Here is a 24,701-nt window from a genome sequence, read left to right as displayed (position 1 = left end):
CTCCCAAGGTGGCTATCCCCAAGGAGGGGACGATTTCCGAGCGGACCCCGCCCGAGCCAGCACCCGGCAATCCGGGCGCGCCCTCGCTGCCATCCCCGCCAGGCCCGTGCGGGCCAGAGGGCGCCCCCTGAACCTCCGATAAACAACACCTTGGCCTACTGGGCACCCCCAAAGTGTGACAAGCTGACCGTGTAGGGTGCAAGTGAGGCCGCCTACCCAAGGACGTGGCGGGGTACAGCACTCAGGCATACCCGCCTCGCGTCTCCATTTGGCATTTGGGGCAGTTCTCCGCTAAGGGGACTCCTCGCGCCCCAGCGCCTCTCCGCCCCCCCCCCCCCCGCTGGGAAGTCCCCTGCCCTCAGTGGGAGTGGGGAGGAGCGTGGGCACCCCACCCTCCCTGCGCTGAGAGCAGGAGGGTGGCAAACCCCTACCAGCTAAGGGGGGAGGGGAAGAGAACCCCTCCTTGGCGCTCCCAGTTGGTCAAAAGGAGGAAGTTCCTGCAGTCCTCTGGGTAGGGGGCAGTAAAGGGTGGGAGGTCTCCTCCTGCCGCGCGCTGAGCTAGTGCAGAGGAGTGCGGGAGCACCCCCCTCCCACAGCCCCTGGGAGGCCGGGGGCCCCCCTCCCGCCGCGCTCCGAGCTCGTGGAGAGGAGGTTAGGCGCCCCCGCAGCCTCGGAGCGAGGTGGGACATGTGTGTGTTTCGGGGGGGCAGGCAGTGGGAACCCCAGGCCGTGCTCCGCTAGTGGAGAGGAGGTGGGCCACGCAGAGGCTGAGTGTGGGAGGGCGGAAGGAAGGGACGTCCCGGCTGGGGCGCGGCCGGCGCACCCCCCGCGCGGTACTCCCTCCCTCCCCGGCCGCGGGCCGCCCCCAGCGCGTGGCCCGGCCGTCGGGGGGCGGCGGCGGTGGGCGGAGGCCCGGCTGCGCGCCGCGCCGTAGGGGGAGAGGCGGGCCGAGGGCCCCGGTCGCACCCGCCCCCTCCCGCGCGGTGGCGGCAGCGGCGGCGCCGGGAGCTGCCCCTGAGGCCGCCGCCCGGCCCCCGCCCGCGCGTCATTGCGCCCAGCCCGGGGCGCCGAGCTCCGCCCGCGCCGGAGGCCCCTGCGCGCAGCTCCGAGCGCGGCAGCCCGGCCGGCCGAGGCGGCGCGGGGGTGGGACGCGGGCGGCGCAGCCCCGGCCGGGCGCGCTCGGCGGGCGCCCCGCGAGCCGGCCCGATGTGGCGGGAGGCGATGCGGCGCCGCCGCTACCTGCGGGACCGCGCCGAGGCGGCGGCGGCGGGCGGCGGCGACGGGCTGCAGCGGTCCCGGGACTGGCTCTACGAGTCCTACTACTGCATGAGCCAGCAGCACCCGCTCATCGTCTTCCTGCTGCTCATCGTCATGGGCGCCTGCCTCGCCCTGCTCGCCGTCTTCTTCGCGCTCCGGCTGGTGAGTGGCCTCCCCGCGGGACCTGCCCCGCGCTGTCCCGGTCCCGAGACGACAAGGACGCAGCCCGGCGAGCCGCGTCCCGCCGGGGGCGGCCCCTCGGCCCGCAGCTCCCGGCCTCTCCTGCCCACCCGCGGCCGGCCCGGCTCCCAAGGGCTGCGGGCGAGAGAAAAGTTTCCTTGGAAGGTTCTGCCCAAAATAAAGTTGCCGGGGTGTTCCCCAGGTGGACGGACAGGGCATGTGCCTTCCCTGGCTCTGCGCACCCGCTGGCGGAGCCCGCTGCGCCTTCCTCCCCGCGCCGCTGCCCGCAACATCTGCTCCAGGAGCGACCAGCCGGCTGCTTTTCGAGGCCACTGCATGGCCCTGGGAGCAGGCGCTTTAGTTTGGATTGCCCCTCAACTCTCCAAAGCCTGCCTTGGGAAAGTGGGAAATGGCGAGGGAAGTGAAAAAAAAAAAAAAAAAGATATTATTGTACATTGTGCCTTGCAATCTGTGTGTGTTTAGTGCCACAGACAGAGACGGGGTGTTGACCTGTTGTGAGTCCTCATCCTCTGAGCCTGTAAGTAGCAAGCGCTGATGAACCCCCGATTTCCTGTTTCTAGAGAGGTAGTTAATCCTGTTTACTGTTTTGTGCAGGTTATTAAAGTGGCTTTCATCACTGGGAGCATAATGCAACTCAACAGCTGATGCCAATTTTTCCAATTTATATTTTTCAAGCAGGAATCCTTGGCTCGCTCCCTTGAGCAGTGAGGGAAAAATCTGTAGATGGCGGTAAACTTCCTGTTACCGATCATTCTGGTTGTGTGGCTCAAACTTTTGCACTGCCTCTGATGATTATGTATGTGCAGATTGTGCCAGGCATCGATTATCCAGGGAGATATTTTTGGTCAGCGGTTGATCTGGGGATGTCTCTACTGAATGATAAATTTTTTAGCTCAGAATATAAGCATGCACCTATATCCGTGTCCACCGAGCTGAGAAATGGTTGTTTGGTTATATTTCACCAAGTGTGGAAAATAGCTGTCCTTCGTGTTTGGCAGTTTGTTTCTGATATCCTGAACCAGATGGTACTCAATTATTATGCATGGGAAAACTTGGTATCATCATAGGGTTCTTTAAAAAGTAAAGTTTTCTCTGCCCCCCCCCCCCCCCCCACTACTAAAGAAGTGGTGTCTTCTGGTGGAATTCGGTGAGAATAAAAAGTAGAATGTAGGAGATAATGACGCCACAGATCGAGAACTGGTTCTTAACAGAGTAACACATAAAGCCGTGAGCATCTTTTGATCCTGTATTCTGAGTGTGAGTTCAAGGCAGTCCTCACACCCTTGTAATCAGCCTCAAATGCTCCCTGGAATGCCATCTTGATCTCTCTTCTCCACTTTTAAGGCTGGAGGCTGGGTCTCTAAAAAGCGTCTTCTTTTCATTTCCGTACTTGCAGGGAAGAAAACATGTCAGTTTTCCCCTGGAAATTTGTTCTGCCAGGACATTGCTGCTTGTGATTCTGTTGAATCTGTAATTCAAACCCTTCTGGCTTGTTCTCTTCCAAATGGAAAAGGAGGAGCAGGTGATGGCCTATTTATAGTACCATTAATATGTTTAAAGACAAGGGCGAAGTTCACATCTCCAACACACACTACTTTTTTTCCTATGGTATAGATCTCTAATTTCCTAAACCCTATTGATGTCGATGTTCTTGAAGAGATCTGAGATTCCGTGTAGTCCAGCTAAGAGCACCCTTCTCTTGAGTTGTTTCGAGCTTTGGATTTGTCTTCCTTTATACAATTCCATTATGTTCCACTTTACGTGGTTCAAGTGCTGAGTGGTATCCTTTTAAAAGTTTATCCAGGCATCTTTACTTTTCCTTGAGAATTCAACCTTTCCACACTTTCCTGGCATTCAGCTAAATTGTCTTAAGCACATTTACCATGGCATGGCTGTAGCCCAGGATGATGTCCAGAGGCAACAGAATGGACTGTTCTTTGCTATACCTGGTCCACAGACTGACTGCTATGTCAACCTTTTGAGGTGAGGAGCTATGCAGAAATGTTCTAGAATCAGGGAGTATGACTGGGGCTGGTAGAGAGGCTCCCTTCAGGTGGGGACTGGGGCTGCAGGGCCAAGTAGGAGGTGGGAAACCCCTGGAAACAATGGGCATAATTATCTTTGGATACCGGACTTTGGGAAGGACTGGGACAGTTCTGAGCTCTGGACAGCTTCTCTTTTGCTTTTAGTAATATCATAAAATAGCAGTTCCACTTTCCAAAAAATTCTCTCCGTCCACACGAAGATGGAGCACTGAAAGATGGGATGGTGTTCAGGTAGAGCTGTGTTCACACCGAGTGGGGTGAGTTCATGTCTCGGACTGACCAGGGCTCCGCTACCTCGGGAAGATGGAAATAGTCGCTTGGGGCTGGGCCAGGGTGCCACCTTCGAGCGCTTTACAAGAATAGCTGGGCTCTGATGTAATTCAGGAGCTCGGCAGATCTATTTTTGCTGCCTGAAATCTTGGACAGATTTCTTCTTTCCCATGAATCTGCCTGATTTTGGTTTCTATTAGACTTCCATCAGTTTTCCTGTAGTAGAAAAAGTCTGACAATCTTCTTAACGCCCATCCATCCTTGCCTAGAGCATTTGGATCGCAAAATGATCTCGGCATTGTCCGAGTACATGGTAATGTTTTGCTGTATGTAATTGCCTTTGTATGAAGTGACTTGATATAGCTGTTCAAAAAGAAAGCAGTAAGTTTTGTCTTGACTTAGTGTCTCCCTAATTGACATTACTCACAAACCGATTTCCCTTAATTTCTACTTAGGATCAGTCCATGAATCTGTAGCGGTTGATCTTGAAGTTAAAGTAGTTCTTGAAGTATTCTTATTATACTGTCAAAATAAATTCTGAATTGAAACGTCATCTCACTTAATTATTTTCTACATAAAAAGCTAGTAAGTAGGGATTTTTTTTGTTTTTTTTTGTTTTGTTTTTTAAGGCTATTCGATAGCTTTAACCCCATATTTGTTAGGAATTATTTGGACATGAAATAAATAGGACACCTGATAGGATGTCTTGAATTTTAACATTTTTTTTTAAAGATTTTATTTATTTGACAGAGAGAGGGAGAGAGACAGTGAGAGAGGGAACACAAGCAGGGGGAAAGGGCAGAGGGAGAAGCAGGCTCCCCGCCGAGCAAGGAGCCAGATGTGGGGCTCGATCCCAGGACCCTGGGATCAAGACCTGAGCCGAAGGCAGACGCTTAACGACTGAGCCACCCAGGTGCCCCGAATTTTAACATTTTGTTTAATAATATGAAAAATATTTTCTGTTGCTTTTCATGGACATTTTAATGATAGTACAGGGCATGATGGGCAAAAACGACTTGACACCTGACGTCAGAAAACTTGGAACTAATGAGGCCAGACTTTAAGTTCTAAGTCTTATGAGGTCACTTCACTTTTCAGGACTGGTTCTCATTACTAAGTGCACGGAAACCGTCTATCAGCATTAAATCCTGTCTCATTTATTATGTCCAGAATCAGAATGCTTTTCTCAAAATTGGCCTGCCATTGTTAGGAAAGTTGACATAAATTTTTCACTTTGTCAAAATACCAGCTGGCTCCAACCAGATTTGTTTTAGCTAAAATTTATGATTAGAAATAGTTAATATTTCAACCGGAATGGAAAACTTTTGCTCCCATAAATTTTAAATAGTCAGATATTGCAATAAAATAGATTTTTTGTTTGAGTTTGTTATTGAAATCCATACAAGCATATGTACTTTGATTAAATATGTAACATGCATGATTTTGACTAAGAATATGATCTCCTTTCTTGCTTTTACATGATTTGGTGTGAGGTAGTCTTTCAAACAATAACCATAACTGCTTGTCATTCCAAATCAGTTTTCCAGCATTGGGTATTTTTTTCTAGGGGCAGATATATCAGTGTTTCTTTTAGGTATACAGGGAAAAAGAATTTTAATCCTTCCAAACCCAGTCATTTTACAGGGAAATTGGCTTTATTATTCCAGACAATATTTCAGTGACCCCAGTGGGTGGAAAGATATCAATAGGGAGAAACTCAACCCTTCACCCTTTTCTTGGCGTGTAAAGGCTGGAGAAGGCAGCTAAATATGTCTGGCATCTCCTCTAAGGAGCAGGAAATTCTGTGCATACTTCCTCTAGTCTCATAATTCTGGGGGTGCATGAGAAATAGTGCATGTTCTTAGGAATTGGAGTAGAGGTAGCTAAAGATACACCTTCCTGCAGATTTCTGTGTTTACAGGAAAATCTTACGTGGCAGGTGTTTGTAATTGCAACCAGTAATTCACAAGTCATTTTAGTTATAATTTAACTGTGGTATAAACAAAGGATAAAGAAAAAATGGTAATTTTCTGCAGAAAAGGTGGTTGCCATTTAGAGGGGCTAACAAAAAAGGCTTCGGAAGCATCCTTGGGATATTAAAATGCATAATGAAATATCTGCACAGTACCTACTCTTCTCCCTTTAAAAAAGGCAGAGCGGGTAATGGTTAAGAGCATCTCTCTCCATTGACCCTTTGGCTTTGTCCCTTTCCATCTCTGTGATCTTCGGCAAATTGTTGAACTCTCTGTGCCTCAGTTTCCTTGTGTGTAAAATAGAATGGTACCTGCCTTCTTAGGCGATGGTCCAAATTAGTCCATGTGAAGCAGTTAGAGTTATGCCTGGCATGGAACATACCCCCAGGAGCTACTGGGTCTTTTGTTGTTGCATTTTTATTGTTGCTCTGAAGGAATATGTCACACAGCATTAAAGCTGAGATGGAACTCATTCTAGATGAGGACACTGAGACCCAGAGAGGTGAGCTCATTTCTTCAGGGTCTCCCAGGTGCATTGCTGGGGCTGGATGCAGGGTGCTTGGCTTTTCCTTGGGAGCTTTTCTGGAGACCGATGCAGATCTAGAATTCCTAGCTCCAGTCCTGGCACAATAGCTGTTTCCCTGTTTAGATTTCATCCTGATGTGAATGTCCTCAACCGTCATTCTGTGTGATGGAGTTATACTTCACTGCTTTTCTCTTTTAATGTTTAAACAAATCTTGGTGGAGATGCTTCCCGACGATGAGCTCAGTGAAGTGGGTGTCATTTACTTTCATTAGCTGAATATTCCCAGTGTCTTTCCCATTAAGCAGAAGATACCTCTGTGGCTGTGCTTTTGTTGTCTGAGAAGTCACTGGCATAAATACTGTGGCATGTAAAGTCATTCCGATTGATCTATGTGTGAAATTTCCAGATTCTTACTGATATTTTTGAATCATTGTATTTAAGAGGTAATAATACTGTTAGTACTGATATATTATTACTCTGTTAAAGGTGTTTGTTGGCGATATTAATCACTTTGATATGTCTGATCAGTAATGGCTAGTGGTAGAGTCTACGCTGGGTGTCTGTGAATAATCCGCTCGTCCACTAGTCCTTTCTATGACTTGATATTGGCATTGGCACCGTGCATTGGACTTCACTCATTCTCCTTCACTGCTATTTACTGAGTGCCTGCTGGGACCAGCTCTGGGATTGGCGCCCCCCCCTCCCCGCCCCGGGCGGCACTCCAGCCGAAAGTGGCTCATCTCTGATGCACTGATGTCATCCTTCAACTCCTGTTTCCCTCCCTAGGATGACCTGTAAGCCTGGACCCCAGGGGCTGAGAGCACCTGCATCTGGCCCCCTCCAGCTCCGCAGTGTCCCTGAGTGGCTGCCCTCCCCTGGAAGCCTCTTCCTCTCTGAGCTGCTTATTCAGCTTCTCCGTCTTGAGCTTCAACAGTCTGTCCTTTGCTGCATGTTCCCATCCATGTGGGTTTCTGCCCCTGACGCCTGCAAAGCGCTTGAGCTCTATGATATCATTTCACCACTGCTTTACTATCATCTGACGTCCAGAATAGTTTTGTGAGCTTGCCTTGTCTCCTCAACTAATGGTTGGTTCTTTCTGGGCAGAACCCGAGAGTTCCCCCTACTTACCAGGACACTAGCCCTAGCGGAGGCGCCTCGTGAGCGAATGTAAAATTTATGGTGTAGGTCCGGTTTCTTTTGTGGCTGGTATTTCCATCGTGTAGCCTACCGGTTCACAGCGCAGAACTTTGCTGATAGACCTGGATCGGGGTTTGCTTTGGCACTTAGCGTGTGTTCTGGCAAATTCATTGATCTGCCATAGGCTCAGATGCTTTGTCTGTGAAATAGCACAAGTAACACAACCAGGCTCGGGTTGCTCCATGGGGCTTTAAGAAGGTTTGATCATATGAACATTTAGCACAGTGCCTGGTGCATATTGCACCCAAAACAAATGTAGGTCACTGTTACTAGTATCTTTGTACCACAGAGGGTTTTCCTTGTCAGGGTCTCCTGTAGATGTATTTCTGGCTGAAAACCACATGAGTACTAAGATTTTTAAATCTGGGTATGAAAGAGCAGGGGATGTGTTTCTATTTATCTGATAAATGTTGTGCATAAACTTTGAGTTACTAAACACAGATGGAGAAGCATAGATTAATGTCACATTTTGACATGTTTTTTTATTTTCTAGCTCTAAAATTCATGCTACATTGACATATTGCCCTCCATATTTCTCAATTTTGTTGGCTTTCGATAATGGTGTATAAAATTACCAAGAGTAATTAGATATTTACGATGTGATTTCTTGGTTTTAAACCAGGAAATTGACACACCCCTAGAAAATTCTGGATTGCAACCACCAGGTGCATTTAAGAGGAGAGAAAAGGGTTGTTGGGCTAGCTCAGGTGTTTCGTATTTTGAACAAATTGAGGCATGGGCTAATGTTGCTTCTCTGCCCGCTTTGTATAAGGATGCGATTAAAAAAAAATCACAGGGAAGGGAAAAAGGAGAAGTTCTAAAGAAAACTTCATGAGTACAGCCGTTGATTGTTGTTAATAATTTCTTTTTGTTCCTTACTTTTCCTTGGGCTCACGATTCTGACCCCAGAAGCCATACTCAGGTGAGAGAGTGATTGAAGTGGTAATGGGGAACCATCACCCGAGAAGCCATTGTGAGCTACTGCCAACTAGTTTTCTGACTTTGCCCAGGTTTCTAGAACAATGGTGCCAAGATAGAATAAGAATATAGACCTGGGTCGAGGCTCTTAGGGATACATAAGGCCCTTTGTATCTTAGAATCGAACCAACTCACTTTTAAGAAACTTGGTGCTAGAAATGGGAATTGTCAATTATTAACACAATTAAAATATATTGGATGGATAATTGATTGTGTTTGAAACATACAGACATAAAGTACAATCACTTCTTTTTAGAACGCTGAAATCCCTGAGATTTCTCAAGATGGTTATTGCCTGAGAGAATCCTATGAATAAATCAAGTCTCTACGGTCACCACTTACAGGAGGTTCCTGGTGGAGAAGATTGTGGATCGATACTGTTGGAACGGGGCCTTGACTGCAAGGTCTTGAAATTAGAGCTTCTACCTATTCCACTAATGACCTTTACTGCCCCTCAGATGTGATGACGTTAGGACGTTACAGCTACAACAAGCCAGAGCTCAAAGGCTCTGGCTCTTATTTCTACGTTCCCATCCCCAAGACCAAATCATTGTGTGTGTGTTTTAAATGTCTGTATTATTATTTTTTAAAGCTATATAAAAAATAAAGGGCAAAGTAAGATTTCAAGCTACTAGTGATCTGCAGACATTATAGAGGAAACAACATTTTAGACTAGTTTACTACTAGGATCAGTAATGGTGTTAAACATTCAGAGAATAAAGGAATCGGGTGAATACACATGAGAGAGGTAAGAGCCTCAGACATATGGTGGATCAAATGTCTAATCCTTTCCCGTCATCGGCTTGCAGTTAAGTCAAACATCTAAGAGCCACGGTCTTCAGAATTGGAACGTTAGGTACACAGCATGGGATTTATCATTTGACTAATTTGATTCTTTTGTTTTTAAGCAAGATTTTCATCAATCTCTATCTGGCTTCCTTATTTATTATATTAGAATAAACACCCATGAGCCCAGTCCAAACTAGAATATGTCCAGTGACGTGTTTTAGTCTGTATGTCCTTCTCTTCCCATGCCTTCTCTTCCCATGCCTGCCTTCAGAAGTAACCTTCATATTGCACTTTTTCTGTTGGTTTTTTTTTGTTCATTTTGTCATATATATGTATGTATGTATATACATGTTACTGTATGTGTATATAGATATAGGTATATATTACTATATGCATATGGTGTGAGGTAGTGATGGGGATCATTTGCATTTTTCTCCTTAAGGTGAATGAATATTAATCACTTTAACTGTTTCTTTCCCCACATCTGTCATATGTCAAAATTCTGTATATGAGTGATTTGTTATGTGTTCTCTATTCTGTTCCATTGGTTAAGTTTTTTTTTAATTTTGTTTTGTTTTTATCCCTGAGTACTGCATGTACACGGACACACGTACACACAAGCTCTATAATTACTGAAGCTTTATAATCAGTATTTAGATTAAGCAGAGCAAGTAACATTCAGCTCCTTTAAATGTTTCTTGGTTACTCTTCACCTTTTTTTCTTCTCTATAAACTTTAGTTAATCTTATGTCAACCTCCATATGAAAAACTCAACTGGGATTTTGTTAGTGTCGTATGGAATCTATTGATTCACTGATTAGAATTGCTTTTTTATGATACTTAATTTCTCTGTCCATGAACAACAGAGCATCTCCCTAGTCCTCTGTGTGCTTTAGTGAAGTTTTACAGTTTATATGTTATTCTGTAACTTGCTGTCTTATCCTCTTTATAACTAATAAGTGAAATACAGATTCAGGTTTCCTATGTAGATAGTCGTATCGCCTGAAATAATGAGAGCTTTAATCACTTTGACTACAGAATAATCCAGCATAGTCTACTGCTTGTTTACTGGGTATCATGTATACTACTGTTAACTCTGTTTTACTTCTAGATAAAGAAGATAGCACAATCATGCATCGTATCTAATACGATGCAACTCTGCTTTGTAGAACTGAAAATACGCCAGCCATCTCCCTAAAAGAGGATATGAAGGGCCATTTTATCCACTTTAGTGATGTTCATTTCTCATCTGTCTAAGGAACAGTGTACTTTAAAAATCCTTTATCTTCCATACTTGAGTTGAAAAGCTATTCATACACTATTCATATATCTCATGTTATATCAGAGGGAAAAGAAGAAAGATAATTACTTAATATGCACATACACACACACACAAATACATTCATACGAACCCAAGGAAGAGACATAGCTCCTGCCATTCTCAGTTCTATAGCTGATCCCAGGGACAGAGCTGGTATTCTAACGTCCCCCTACTGCCCGTTCCGTAGTCCCTGTGCCCGGTGCAAGCATCTTATCTGGTCATATTTCCTTGACAGGTTGGGTGACATAAACAGTTACTTCACCTGGTACTTTGCGAATAGACTGTATTTGTTGTTTCTGTGCATTTTTATCCCGGGATATGGGAGCAAAAGAGACACCCTACAATCTGCATTTTGTCATTCTCTCCCCTTCTCTGCCCGCATCGTGTGTGTGCAACCCAATTTTTCTTGATAGTGTCCATCAGTCACCCCAACCGTACTAAAAGCTCTTTTCTACCCAGTTTGGTGACATTAGTCACCCAGAGTGGCCAGAGAGCAATCTCTGTGTCCAATTTAATGGAAACATTATTGAGTCCCCTGGTGGAGGCTGTCCTCCTTTGGCAACTAAGCCCTCAAAACTGGAAGAGCCTACATTTACAGGACTGGGAATGCTAGTTTACAGGAGTAGGTAGCCACTCCTCTCACCCCCCTTGATTCCCAGACCCGCGTGGGTCCTGGCGGTGGCAGCAGAGTCAGTGCCTTGCATCGCTGGCTGTTTCCACACATCTGTTTTGTCCTAGGGGCTCTCTCCCAGCTGACCCGGTGTTGCCCACAGGCTGGCACCCCTCACTGAGTCTTCAGAAGCTCATTCTCTCCTGAGAGGGAAGCTGTTTTAGGGTGATGAGGAACAGGGTTAGATCAGTGAATTCCAAGAGCATAAGCTCACTGTCATGCATCATTTGCTGTAAAATGAATGCTTCTGTCAGAAGCCCTGCTCTGCGAAATACCTTGTGAGTGGAGAGCACACGGGGAAAGTCCATGTATGGTGGTTTGGGTGGAAGCGTTACGGAAAGGAAAGCAAACCCATATCCAAAGGAGTTTCAATTCAGGTGAAAACAAATCTTTGCGCCTTCCATCAGTTGTAATCGACCGGCCATGGATGGCTGGCTGGTCCTCCAGAGGATGACACATTTAAGGGGCTCAGAGTTACAGTGCTTTGATTGTCTTCTTTTAGGTGGCCCCAATATATTCTGCAGAACAAGACATCATTCAGACCTGGATTTTTATTGCCTCAGGCAGCAGGTCATAGGGAACTCTGCATGAGGACATAGATGCAGATTGAGAGAGACAAGGTAGGCGGTGTGGCAGGACCGGCGCCTATGAGTACCTGTGACATTTGCTCATGCAACTTACTTGTGCCTTCAGAGTCTACCTGAGCCCTCGCTCATGCAGCCCACCTCCATTTGCTGACGGGATGCTACTGTGCCCATCCAGCTTCATGCCTGGTGGGTCACAAAACAGTCCCATAAACATGAGCAGATTGGATTGCGTGGAGACTTGGTGATGGTGCATGGTTAGTGTTCAGTCCCTTTTGGGGTTGGTAATAAGCCAGCAACTGGTTTCTCAAAATGAGAGTAATTATCTGCAGAATCGTGAAGAATTCTTCCTAAAGCACTGGTTTGGGTGGAGAAATGGGCACTTTCAGGGAATCTGTGAAGCCAAACGTGGTTAGTCACCCCATAGGCAACCAAGATGGACGGACTCAGTGGAGAGGTTTCTGGGAATCCATTACTTCTGTGGAGCTACTACCTCTGTGCTTCTGCAGCTATGTGTCTGCTGGACCACTGTTCCCCAGTGGTTAGAAGTTGGGCAGAGGAGCAGGGTATGAGGCGGGGGCAGTGAGGACAAGCTGAAGCCTTGCGTGGACCTCTGTGACTGCCCATAGTCCTATCTGACTTTGAAGACTTGAGGTGAGGACTTGATCCATTTCCACCTCCCAAACTGACACAGCTTCCTCTTCTGTTCAGTTTTTGTTTCAGTTTAGAGTTGTGCTTTTTGTGTTACCAATAGGTGATTATTTTTAATTATGTTTTTGCTATCAACTTCTAATTTAAACCTGTGATCACAGAACATGGGTCTCTGTGATACCTCTTCTTTGACACTTTTTGCAAGTTGCCTAGTATATGATTTTTATAAATATTCCATGTGCAGACGAGAAGATTATTGTTCTCTCTAAGGTTGGATGTGGAATTCTTTATTTGCCAATAGGTCAAGTTTATTAATTATTATATTCAAATATTTGGATCTTTTAAATTTTGTTTTGTTTTTACTTTTGTTTGCTTGACTTATCAATAGCTGGTTGGAGATGATGAAAGCTTCTGCTCTTGGTAGATTAATCTACTTCTCTACCCGGGTCTATACATCTTTGCTTTATACATTTTGAGGCTATTTTATGAGTTCATAGATGTTTAAAATTATTATCGTTGTCTTGGAATTGAGCATTTTGTCATTACCCTTAAAGTTTTTATTTTTTACTTAATGCATAGTTCACTTCTGTCTTTTTAAGCCTGGAAATTAGACTCTCATTGTTTCAGATAGACAGTGTTTGTTTGGTTGTGCCACTGTATTTACCATTATATTTGTTCACCTTCTTCCATATCATACGGTCTTTTTAGGATAATTTCTTAGAAGTTCTTTTAGAGCAGGTTTCTCAATGGTAAATCCCTGTTTAAAAAATAATTTTTTGTAAATGTTTGCATTTTTGCTCTTACTATAAAAAAAGCACGTTTCCTTGGTGATATAAGGTTGACTGTTATTTTTTGCTCAATAATCTGTCTTCACTGTCTTGCACTGTTGAAATTTCTGCTCTCCTGCGAACTGTTTTCTTTGTGGGGGGGGGTCCTTCCTTTCTCTTTGTCCACTCTTAGAATCTTTTCTTTATCTCTAATATTTTGCATTTTTACCATTATGTATATATGTTTATATTTCTTTTTGCCTAACTGGCTGGAATTGTAGATTCATGTTTTTCATTAGTATTGGACATCCTCAACTGATCTCCCTTTAGATATTTTATGTCCTCAAGTCTCTTCATTTTGTAACTTGGGAACTCCAGTCAGACATGTTAATACATTCTTACTCATTTTATTCTATTCTCTGTGTCTTAGGCTTTTTAATAATTTTTATTTCTTACATATTATGAAGGAATATTTATATTCTTTTGTTGCATTGTACATAAACTCTTTGGTTTATCTTCTATTTCACTGATTTTCTTTTTAACTGTTGCTTTTTTCTGTTTTTTGTTTCCATACGTTTTCCTGTTTCAACAGTTGAGCTTTTATTATTTACGTGATTATATTGATGAGTTTTACGGGTTCCATTCTCTGTGTGTTTGTACCTGATTAATTTCTGTTGTATGATCAGCCTTGAAAGTGCATCATTTATTTCTTTAAATGTGTCAAATACGGCTATTCTGTATTCTCTGGCTGTCACTTTCAATGTCTGCAGTCCTTGAGAGTCTAAATCATTTATTTCCGTGGACGCCCGTTCTTAGTGACTGCTCATTTTTGGCAATTTTTGTTTTAAGATGATGACTGATTTTAATTGCTTGGAATACTGTGGTTCTAAGTGGGAAAGCTTTTACCTAAGAATAGTTAGCTCCTCTTTCCAAGATAGCTGGAATGTGCCCCAGTTGAGGTTTCTTCTGGCTCCCTTTGTCCCCACTTGCTGTCCTGTGGATCTACATACTGCTGAGGTTCTCAGCCTCCATATCTCCAGGGCACCTACTGTCTACAGAGCAATGCTGGTCCTTTCTCCTCCCAGCTGCCCCTGGCTTTTGTGGTCTAGACTTCCTGTCTACTTCCCCACCCCTGCTGAGGGTTCAGCACTCATATTTTCTGTGTTTTTTTTTGTTTTTTGTTTTTTTATGGGGGTGGGTAGGGAAATGAGTTGGAGATCTCATCTACCACTTCTAGAGACTAGCAATCCTTCAGGAATATTATTTGGAGTCTGGTTGTAGAAAGGAGAGATCTTTAACGTTTGATGCCCCATGGGAACAATTTCTTATGTAAAACATGCTTCTTTCATGTCTTTATCCATATTCTTAAAATGTGAGTGAGAATGCTGGTCTGTATAATAGGAGCTGAGAATAAATAAATATGGTCAAGACCTTAGGCCATATTTTTGTGTGCACCTAGCAAGTAACTTACTCAGTTGCAAATAGTGGAAGGTATATCTTTCTAAGCAGGTGCAAACTGGTTCTTCTTACACATACCTATAATTTTTGTGTTTATTTTAAAAATATGTGTATGTCGTTGATTGTTTATTCAGTATGACAAATTGCCCAAGGTCTGGGTATAGGAAAGCTTTCAGAAGTTTTCAGGATTACTTTTGCATTTTACATTTAGATCTGTGCTGGGATCTACTTTGGGTTAATTTTTATGAAAGGTATAAAGTATGTGTCTAGAATTTTTTTGTATATGGATGTCTTGTTCTAAGATGTTTTTCTGAAAAGACTATTGTTTCTCCATTGAATTGTCTTTGTTCCTTTTGTCAGATATCATTTGACTACATTTATGTGGGTCTATTTCATTCTGTTGACCTATTTGTCTATTCTTCTGCTGGTACCATCCCTGTCTTACTATAGCTTTATCGCACAGCTGGAAGTCAAGTAGGGTCAGTCCTCCAAATTTTTTCTTGTCCTTCAGCATTGTGTTTGCTATTCTGGGTGCTTTGTCTCCCCATGTAAACTTTAGAATCGATGTGTTGATATCTACAAAATAACTGCCTGGGATTTTAACTGGGATTGCATTGACTCTGTAGATTAATTTGGAAAGAATTTACATCTTGACAATATTGTCTTCCAATCCATGAGCATGGAGTATCTCTCCATTTATTGAGATCTTTGATTTATTTCACCACAGTTTTTTAGGATTATTTAATCAGAATTTTTGTTTATTCCTTTCATACCTCATGATAAAATGGAGTATGACTCTGTGGAAAAGAATGAAAAATACATTTTCTGTTATATCACACACATACATATATATGAATGAATGAAAATATGTATCTGTAGTCAAATGTATATTATAGCTAAAATCTGATTTACTTTTGCCCAGTGACAAACCTTCAAAATAATTTGTGGTGATAAATTATTATTTAGAGTGCAAAATGGGCATCATTCCAATAATGAACAATCAGACCAGCCTTGGTGAGAAAGTATTGAGATTTGAGGGGAAAAGGCCATGATGGCCCTCGGGATAATAATCTCGTTGTTTCTGGTGCACCTGTATTGTACTCAGTGCCCACCAGCCTTGCAGTACCCGTGTTGCTTTTTACATGAAGAAATAGGCTTAGGGAAACTCAGTGCTCACCCTGAGTCGCCCAGAAGTGGGGATGGGACCCTACCTTCAGTCTGTTGGACTTCAAAGTATTTTTTTTTTTATAGAAAAGCAGTGTTTTGCATGAGACTGTCCTTTACCATGTAAATTAAAAATAATACTGTTTAACAAAAAAATGAAAAATGCATGTGAAAAAGAATGAAAATATAGATAATCTGTTGCTCTGTGGAAAAGCCTCTAAGAAACAAAAGAGCTGTCACATAATACGTGAAAGCGATGGGTATTTAATAGGCTTAGCAATTAGAAGCCATCCAAAATTACTAGAAAATGAAAGGATAAGATGTTTGAAGGGAACAAGCAAGAGGGACCCATTATCATTAAATAGATGATACCATGCTCGAGATCTCCCTTTGAAAAGGCATTTTCATATGTTTCATTTAGTTTGCATTGTAAGGTACTTTTAAAAACATTTTTAAAGGCATTTTTTGAGTAAGTTTTAGGAGCAATGAGGGCATTTTTGTATGTTTCACTTAGTTTGTGTTGTACGGAGTTTTTTTTTTTTTAACCTATTTAAGGCATGTCTTAAAGGTGTTTGACTACTAATAAAGGCATTTTCATACATTTCACCTAGTTTGTGTTGTATGGTGAACTTTTGTTCCCAGGAAGGGAAGTGGGGGTTGGGATGCACAAGCATATTTCATTGAGATTGACAGTGTTTTTAATGTTTTAGTTCACTTTATTTTAAGCTATGTTGTTTGTTTTATGCTCTGAATTTTGAAAACTGGAGGAGCTCTGAAGAAAACAGCCATCGGGTGTGCCTCTGTGGCTTTTTTCATCATCCTGTCCGCTGGGAATGGACCAGGGGAGGGAAGAGAGCCTGTGGTCCAGGGACTGAGGGCATTCCTGCATTTCATTTACTTCCCCTGGGGAAGAGAGACACGTGATGCCAGCAGTAGGACTGGGAAAGAATGTGGCCCCTAAGCTTATACATTCTTTAATGAATGCTCCACTGTTTTTTTCCTTGACACCCTATAAAAGATCCTGTTTTGTGGAGAAGTCCCTATTAAAACTTGTTTGGCGTTTGAGTTCAGAAGGCAAATGTAGAATCAATTGCTGGCTGTCCTCTTTTGGGAAGAGCTGAATTCTTCCTTGGGCTCAGGTTGGGTGGTGGTTAGGGCCAGCAGCCTCATGAGCAGCAGCTGAGAAGACAGCAGAAGGCATTGGCCAGGGACCCAGGCTCGCCCCCCGAGGCTGGGGGATGCTGGATGAAGCTGAAGTCCTCAGCTGTTTGGAATCCAGCCCATCCTGCAGTGCATCTGCCCCCAGGATACAACAGCAGCCCCCTAGGATCATGGCACATGACTTAGGAGCCTTGGAAGTCCCCTTCCTCCCTCAAAATGGATTCAAAATTATAGTTTACAGTTGTGATAGCATCAACATGTATGTAACCTTTGACCCTAAGAGCTTTTTGTTTGTTTTGATTCTAAAAGAAATTAAAACACATGTGTGGACCCCTCAAAGTATTCTGGGACCCAGATGCTGTGTTTGCTATGCTGAATGGGGAAGTCACCCTCAGCCCACACAAGGCACTTCTCAGTGATGGGGACCCTGAAATTAAAAAAAAAAAAATGAGATAGAGACTCCAGTATTTAAGACCCGAAACGATATCGGGTCTGACTATATGTACTGTACCGGGCATGAGCAGACCTTGTGTCTTTGTCTTGTTTTCAGTTAGATCCCTTCTGAGAGAAGTGCAAGGAGAGGCCAGCTAATGCCACTTTCCTCCACTTCCTGATCCCTTCCGTGCCTTCACGTACTAATTTTCACTTTACCGTCATGCATATTTTCCCACCATTTTCAGTCTTTCCCAGAGAAACGAGAGCCAGTGAAGTCAACGATTGTTTCTCCCCGACCGGGTTAATGAAGTAAGTGAACTGTCATACGAGGAACACAACCGTCCTGGTTTCTTAGGGGCCAGCTTTCTGTCCACAGTTCAGTTAAGTTCATTTGGGGAGGTTTACAGTTAAGTTTTCACGGCAACGTGTGGGCAGCGATCGGCCGGGATCTCAAGTTGGATGTCCCCAGAGGACATGCGGTCACGTGCAGGAGCACATTTGTTTGTGGGGTCGGAGTGTGGGGAGCGCTCGGCCCTGCTGTACCTCTGAGACCCTTTGCCATCGTCAGAGTGTGTCTGAGGGTATGAGTACAACTCGGGCACTTAATCATGGGCAAAAACAGCCATGGTGGGGAGAATAAGAACATCACATTTGATCCTCTTGTCTTCTGCCAGTTCTGGAAACGTACAATATTTTGCCCCTTGGTCTCGCTTGCCGTCCGCTGCGTGAGCAGAGGCCAGAGCCCCGCGGTGGTGGCAGCCTGCGGGGACCCCAGCCGGACCCCTGGCCCCCTCCCTCCCCAGCTCCACTGTCTGCATTGACTCATTTTCATTCTTGGGGCCTCATTTTCCTCACCTGTGGAAGAGCACAGACACTATGCCCCACACAGGGTATTGTAAATATTAAAGAGGTTAATATATGTATGAGTGCTTAGCACGGGAATGTGTATCTTGTTCTGTGTTGTGGTTGTTCTTGTGGTGGTCTTTTCCCCAGGTATCAGGTAACATGTGTAATGGTGGGGGAGAAAGGGAAACCAAGTCAGTTGAGAATTGAGGGAGGGCTTAGGGTCCTCTCTTTGCCCTGATGTTAATCTGGAGTCTGTGTGTGATTTGGTGGATCTGCTCTGCTTCCCCATGTCCCCGTGGTCAGTGGTTTGGTATCAGGGTGGGGCCATCTCCGGTGTGTAGCTGGAGCTGCTAATAGGATGGAGTGAACCCCATGCCGACGAGCAAAGATGAATGAAGGGCTCACCAGCCTCTGGTATTTGGAAGAACCGTCCCACAAGTCCCGTATTTTACTGTCTTTGCTATTCTAAAGCTCCATGAAAGTTCTTAGGGTTCTGGCCATGTGGCTTCTTTGATCAAGGTGCATCAGCGGCTACCTGTGTTTGGACGAGGGGTGAAGATTTTGGTGGGTTCCAGCCCACAGGGAGTGCTGTTTATGGCGACTTTCTGGCAGTGCTTTGCCAAAGCTAAAGCCTAAAATCCATGCTGCCATAATCAAAGGAAGCACGATGTCTATCACGTTGAGTGGACATTGTGTGGAATGGAAATAGTGTTCCTTTTGTGTGTGTGTGGCTAGAAAGGGATAGATAGAGAAGGAACATTAGTGTGCAAAAGTGGACCTCAAAAAATGCATCAGGGAGGCTAATACTAGATGCTCATTTTCTTTTTGCCGCTGGAGCGCCAGAGAAGTGGGGAAGTAAACCAGCAAAATGGCACATTCTTGCAAGTGTTTCCTGTTCTCTTGCTTCTGTAGTTAATATTTTCTGACCCTTTTCTCTTAATCTGCGATCCTGTTAAAACATTAATTGCCATGCATTAAAATAAAAGCTCATCCTTTGGGAGACTCAGACCATTTTTAGATTTTTAAATAAAACATTTCAAATCCATTTGGAAGCCTTAATTTTCTAAGGCGAGGGCATTTCTGATCCTCTGATTCAGGCAGTGAAGTTGCTTGTCTTATTTTTGTCCTTATAGTAAATATTCTTACATTCACTTTTGAATAAAATCCACTTCTCCATTTATCAGGGAAAATCTAAATTTGATGGTGTAGCTGTTTTGCATAATTTAAATATACAATACTGGGTTATTTCTATAGAGAAACATAGTGATTTAATGGGAAATTTAAATTTTCAGACGTTCAAACTCTTCTACTTCTGGAATAATTTTTTACAACTTGATCTATTTGACATTGATTAATGTTGATGGCATTTGAGGACATGAACCGTGGGTATCACCATGTTGCTAAATTGTGCCTTTGCCATATTTTTCTTCCCCTTAGGAAGTTGAAGACCACGTGGCATTTTTAATAACGGTCCCGACAGCCCTGGCGATTTTCTTTGCGATATTCATCCTAGTCTGCATCGAGTCCGTGTTTAAGAAGCTGCTCCGCCTTTTCTCCTTGGTGATATGGATGTGTCTCGTGGCCATGGGGTACCTGTTCATGTGCTTTGGAGGCACCATCTCCCCCTGGGACCAGGTAAGGTGTTCAAACGTTTTTTGTGTTTTCTTTATGTGCTTGATTGATGACGTACTTGGTTCTGCAAACCTGGCCCTAAACTGGAAACAGGAGACCTGTGGCTGAGAAGGTCTTTTGAACTGGCCGTGTTAGTGGTGCCCCGTGGGTGAAGTCACTTGACCGACGCCCATTTGGACTTCTCAGACCTGCCAGCCTCCAGGGCGTGGGCCTGGTCTCACCTTGTCCCTTGGTTGAGATGGCTGGGTCTGGACATTCTCCTCATACTGCATTTGGCTGCATGCTCCCCTGGTCCCTGAGTTCTCTATCATGCCAGGGTCCCTCCGGAATTGGAGCCTTACCTGTAATGTAACTCTCAAGCACTGGTTGCTGCCTTGGACTCTTTGTCAATTACTAGATCTTCCTCCTTACACACAGACTTCCGTGATACTGATTTTATATCAACCTGATTCTGTCATATCAATAGGATGGTTTCATGCACCTGTTGGGAACCCATGGTTCTCCATGTTGACCCTGGGAGGCTCTCGGCCTAGGAAATCACTACACCTGGAGGATGTTAGCTCTTTAGGACTCCCTCCTGTGTGCTGCCATGGGGGTGCATGCTCTGGACTGCCCCAGTAAGCCCTGGGTTGTCTAGGGTGCAGGGCTGGGCTTACAGGTATGATATATTAGTTGCCTAGCTTCAGGCTCATAATTAAAGCCACAGGGTTCGGTAGCCATCCAGGAAGAGAGTGCATTGGGCACTGAGCGGGCTGTCACAGAGTTGGTGGGGACTCCAGGGCAAGGGGTGGGTCGGAGAGGACCAGGAGCCAGAAGTGGAGAGAGGAGAAGGCATTAGGAGACCAAGACCAGTGAGGGAGAATTGCTGGAGAGGCCAGAGGAGAAGAGAGATTCAAGACGGCCGTGCGCGGAAGGGCTCAAGTACCAGGTCAAGGAGGAGAGCATTGCTGGTGTGCCGTAGTTGGAGAGAGCCCTGGGTGAGCCCAAAGGGGGGGATTCCAGCGGGTTCTGTTAGGAAGTGGTCTCGTGGCCTCAGCCAAGCCATCATCCCGCTTTGGCCTCCGTTTCTCTTGCAAAGGGAGAGGCCTGAACTAGGTGAACTCCTCTTGGTCTCTCTGGCTCTGAAGGACACTGTTGTCGTGGACAGAAGAGGCGGTGGAGGCCCTGTCCTTTCCTGCAGCTCCGTGAAGAGGCTCCCCTGCTCAGGGAGGCTCCCCGGCCAGTGTCCCTATCACGTTCCCCTTCAAGCCCCTGGCAGGGCTGGGTATGCACCCCAGGATCCCAGCTCCTTCCTGGCCCCAGCTCCCCTCTGTCCACACGCCACCCTCTGGCCTCGCCCCGCCGCCTTCCAGGGCACATGCCGTCCCTCCCACCTTCAGCTGGTGCACATGGGACAGAAACTGGGCGCCAGCCCGCAGCGGCCCCCCCAGCGTGCACCAGTCCACGTTGGTGAACGATACGGCTTTTCAAGAGGCTTACTGTCTGGAAGGGCAAGGATCCTCTTTGTTCTTCTGTTTTCCTTTTGTTCCGAATTCTCTGAGCTTGCTTTTCCGTATCAATTACAGAATCAGTTTGTCATGTTCAGTGAAAACTCCAGTTGAGACCTGGATTTAAATTATATGGAATTTCTTAGTTTTTGCTTTGAATGATATGAAGCGTCTAGGAAATAATACGAGGATACTATAAAAAACATCCAGAGATTTGCTATCATATTGTATTGAGCCTTTCCATGGAATGATGTGGTATGTCTGTCTAATAATTATGGTTTTCTTTTATGTCTGAAGACTTTTTTTTTTTCCTTCATAAAATCGGTACTCATTTTACTTAGACTTGTTTTTAGGTACCTCACATTTTTTGTTTGTTTGTTTGTTTTACGAAGAGGACTTTTTTTCCTAATTACCTTTTCTGTTTGGTTAACATTGATGCGTAGGAATACTGTTGTTTTTAATATTAATCTGTATTCAGCAATCTCGGTGAATTCTTATTAGCTCTGTTAGTCTATCTGAGGGTCTCAGCTTATCTATATAGACATATTATCATCTTAAGATAATTTCAGAAAATTTTTTTCTCCCTTTCCAGTCCTTTAACTCTATTTGCATGTATTGTATTTTCTAATTGTATCAGCCAGGACTTGTCATGCAGAGTCATGGGACGCAAGTGGCCTCAGACCCATTTCCAACATAACTGCAGCATCTGTAACATCACCCAGAGTGTTTGCTTTGTTTTTATTATTACGATTTCAATAGAACCAATTTATGAGGATAAGGACCCTCCACCTGTCTGGAATGTTCTTCTCCCACGGGTTGCGTGGCTCCCGTGTCCCCTTGTAGACCTCATCAGGTCTTCCTTCCCCGACCTCCAGGTGCCCCCCCATCTGACGACCCCGCACCCTGCTGCAGGTTTCCCGTAGCACCTACGAGGACTGACTATGCCCCCCTTCGAGGACGTAAACTCCCGGGGCGGGGGCAGGGGGGGGGTTCATGCCTGTCTTGGCCCTTCATGTCTTCGAGCCCTCTGCCAAGAGCAGGCTTGCTCCGTGTTGTCATTAATGCGAGGCTGTAGTTCTTCATCTCCAGATTGGTTGTTGGATTTTCTTTCTTTTCTTTTTTTTTTTTTTTTTGTATCCAGTTGTTCTGTTTTTACCTTTTGGTTTTTTGACATTCGTTTTGGTTTTACTGCTGCTCTCCACCTGCTTTTTAAAAATCTCCTGGAGTGCCCTAAACAGACTTATTTCAGAGTCCTCTTACTTCCCGTTTGCTCAGGATCGATCTCTCCCAGGTGTCAAGTTTGTTGGTCAGATGTCCCAGGGTTGGTTATTTTTGTGTGCTTTGACGTCCTTGTTTCCAAGCTCCTGTTGGGTCGGGACGTTCTCAGCTCCTGCTCCCCACGTAACCCCCAGGTTCCAGCTGCCTTCCCCGCGCCGCCACAGCCTGAGCAGAGCTGGTGTGTGTGCGGAGCCTCGGCCCTGTTGGCGTGGCAGGCGGGGTGACTGGCCCAGCTCCGGGCCCGAGCATGTTTCTTGGAGCACGGCTGTGTCCGCTCCATGCTCGGGAAAGGCCCCTGCCAGGCCCAGGGGTCGAAGCTCTTTTGACCACTGTGCCTCAGCTGGGGGCCTGGCCAGGTGTCTCCTCCTCATATGCCTTGCCAGAAGAGGGACACTTGGGCCCGTTCCTCCTCTGGGGTTTGAAATCCTGCCCCAAACGTTCAGTGCAGTGATTTAAAATGAAATTATTCTGTCTTGTTAACCGAAGCCTCGCATCTTTCAACACCAGCACCACCAGCGTCGGCCCCCCAGGGAGCACTAGCCATTCAGAAGAGTGGTGGGAGGTTCACGGTGCTTGAGGGGGTGTGCTCAAGGAAGGAGTTGGTCAGATGTCTCAGGGCTGGTCAGTCCACTGTCCTGCCATGAGGAGGCGCGGGAGTGAGCCTGCGTAGATGGCAGGCACAGTCCACACGGCACCCCTCACCACTGACACCCACCACCCCGAGGTCTGATGACTTGTTGGGAGGACCCCCAGAACACACTGCAGGCTGTCACGGTTGTGGCTTACTGCAAGGAATGAGCACAGACCACATCAGCCAAGGGAAGTGTCCAGGAAAACTACCGACTCTGGAGCTTCCGTGCTGTCTCCCTGCGGAGTCGTGGACGGTAGTGCCCTCGACTGCTATAGGCGGCACCAGGCGCCGAGTATCACCTACTGGGGGAGCCGGGCCGAGCCTCTGTGTCCAGGGATTTTGCTGGGGCTCAGTCACCTACAGCCGGCAGGGCTGACCATTAGCCTGCAGCCCTGGAGCTCAGTCTGAGAGCTGTAGTCTCCAGCACTTCTAGAGACACCACAGATCCTGCGCAGCCCCGAGGAGGCCCCTTCCTGAACCATCCATCCCGGTCTGGCCCCTCTCCACGTCCCCTTGACGCTCTCTGCTGGCCAAAGCCCATGGGCCACAGAGACCTTCTGGGGGTGTAGAGATGGCTAGAGCCCAGGGCAAAGGGTGGGCCTCTCTCTGCGTGAGGCTGATGCTTCTCCCTACGGCTGATCTGAATATAGAGCCTTGCCATCAGCATCTCCAGTGCTGAGCACAGAGTATCAGCAACCAGCACGTGCGTTGTGAGGCTGGGGCCTGGCCCGGCTCTGCGTGCCCTTCCTGCGTGACCTCACTTATCCCCACGTTGCTCCCTGAGGAGGGCACTGTCTCACACTCCTGCTTTACAAGAAACAAAGGCACAGCATGAGAAGGACCTTGCTCACGGCCAAGCGGCTGGTGATAGAGGAACACACTGCAAGGCGGGGGGACCCGACGCTAGAGGCCTCCCTTCCGTGACACGGTGCTTCTCTGCTGGGAGCCATTTCACCCACAGGGGACGGTAGCCCACGTCCAGAAACAGGCCTGATCGTTCCACCGGCTGGAGGCATCCTACTGTCATCCAAGCGGGGAGAAGCCAGCGATGTTGCTCGACGTCCTGCAGTGCGCAGGGCAGCACCCACCCGAAAACGTTATCCAGCCCCACACGTCAGGGGCGCCAGGTCTGAGAAACCCTCGCGTGGTCCAGTATTGTGCCTCAGTGGTGCCTTTTAGCGAACCTGAGGAAGGCGAGTTGTGCCACTGGTTGTCTGTCTTGATCAGTGTGCGGCCTGAGGAAGTCCGGGCGGGCAGAAGGGTGGCAGGCACCCAGGGAGGGTCAGCAGCGTGGTGTGGATGGCGTTGTGGGGGGTCGAGGAGAAGGGGTAGGAGGAGGCCTGGGGCGGGTGCCCTACTGCCCGCCGTCTTTGACGCCGA

General features: G+C 46.1%; 1 protein-coding gene across 1 annotated transcript in view; it reads left to right on the top strand.

Moving 5' to 3' along the window:
- Positions 1 to 1,206: 1,206 nt before the first annotated feature.
- The window catches only part of ADCY2 (adenylate cyclase 2), a 400,165-nt gene continuing 376,670 nt past the window's right edge, over positions 1,207 to 24,701 (top strand). Inside the window, exons 1-2 of the mRNA XM_088023724.1 lie at positions 1,207 to 1,419; positions 19,731 to 19,928. Coding sequence (XP_087879850.1) covers positions 1,207 to 1,419; positions 19,731 to 19,928 — 411 coding nt within the window. The remainder of the gene's footprint in view (positions 1,420 to 19,730; positions 19,929 to 24,701) is intronic.

Source organism: Eumetopias jubatus, unplaced genomic scaffold (genome assembly GCF_037043125.1).
Source record: "Eumetopias jubatus isolate StellerSeaLion01/CBP00866 unplaced genomic scaffold, mEumJub1_p1.0 scaffold_5, whole genome shotgun sequence".
In the NCBI taxonomy this organism is placed as follows: Eukaryota; Metazoa; Chordata; class Mammalia; order Carnivora; family Otariidae; genus Eumetopias; species Eumetopias jubatus.
This window is presented reverse-complemented; position numbering and strand designations above follow the sequence as displayed.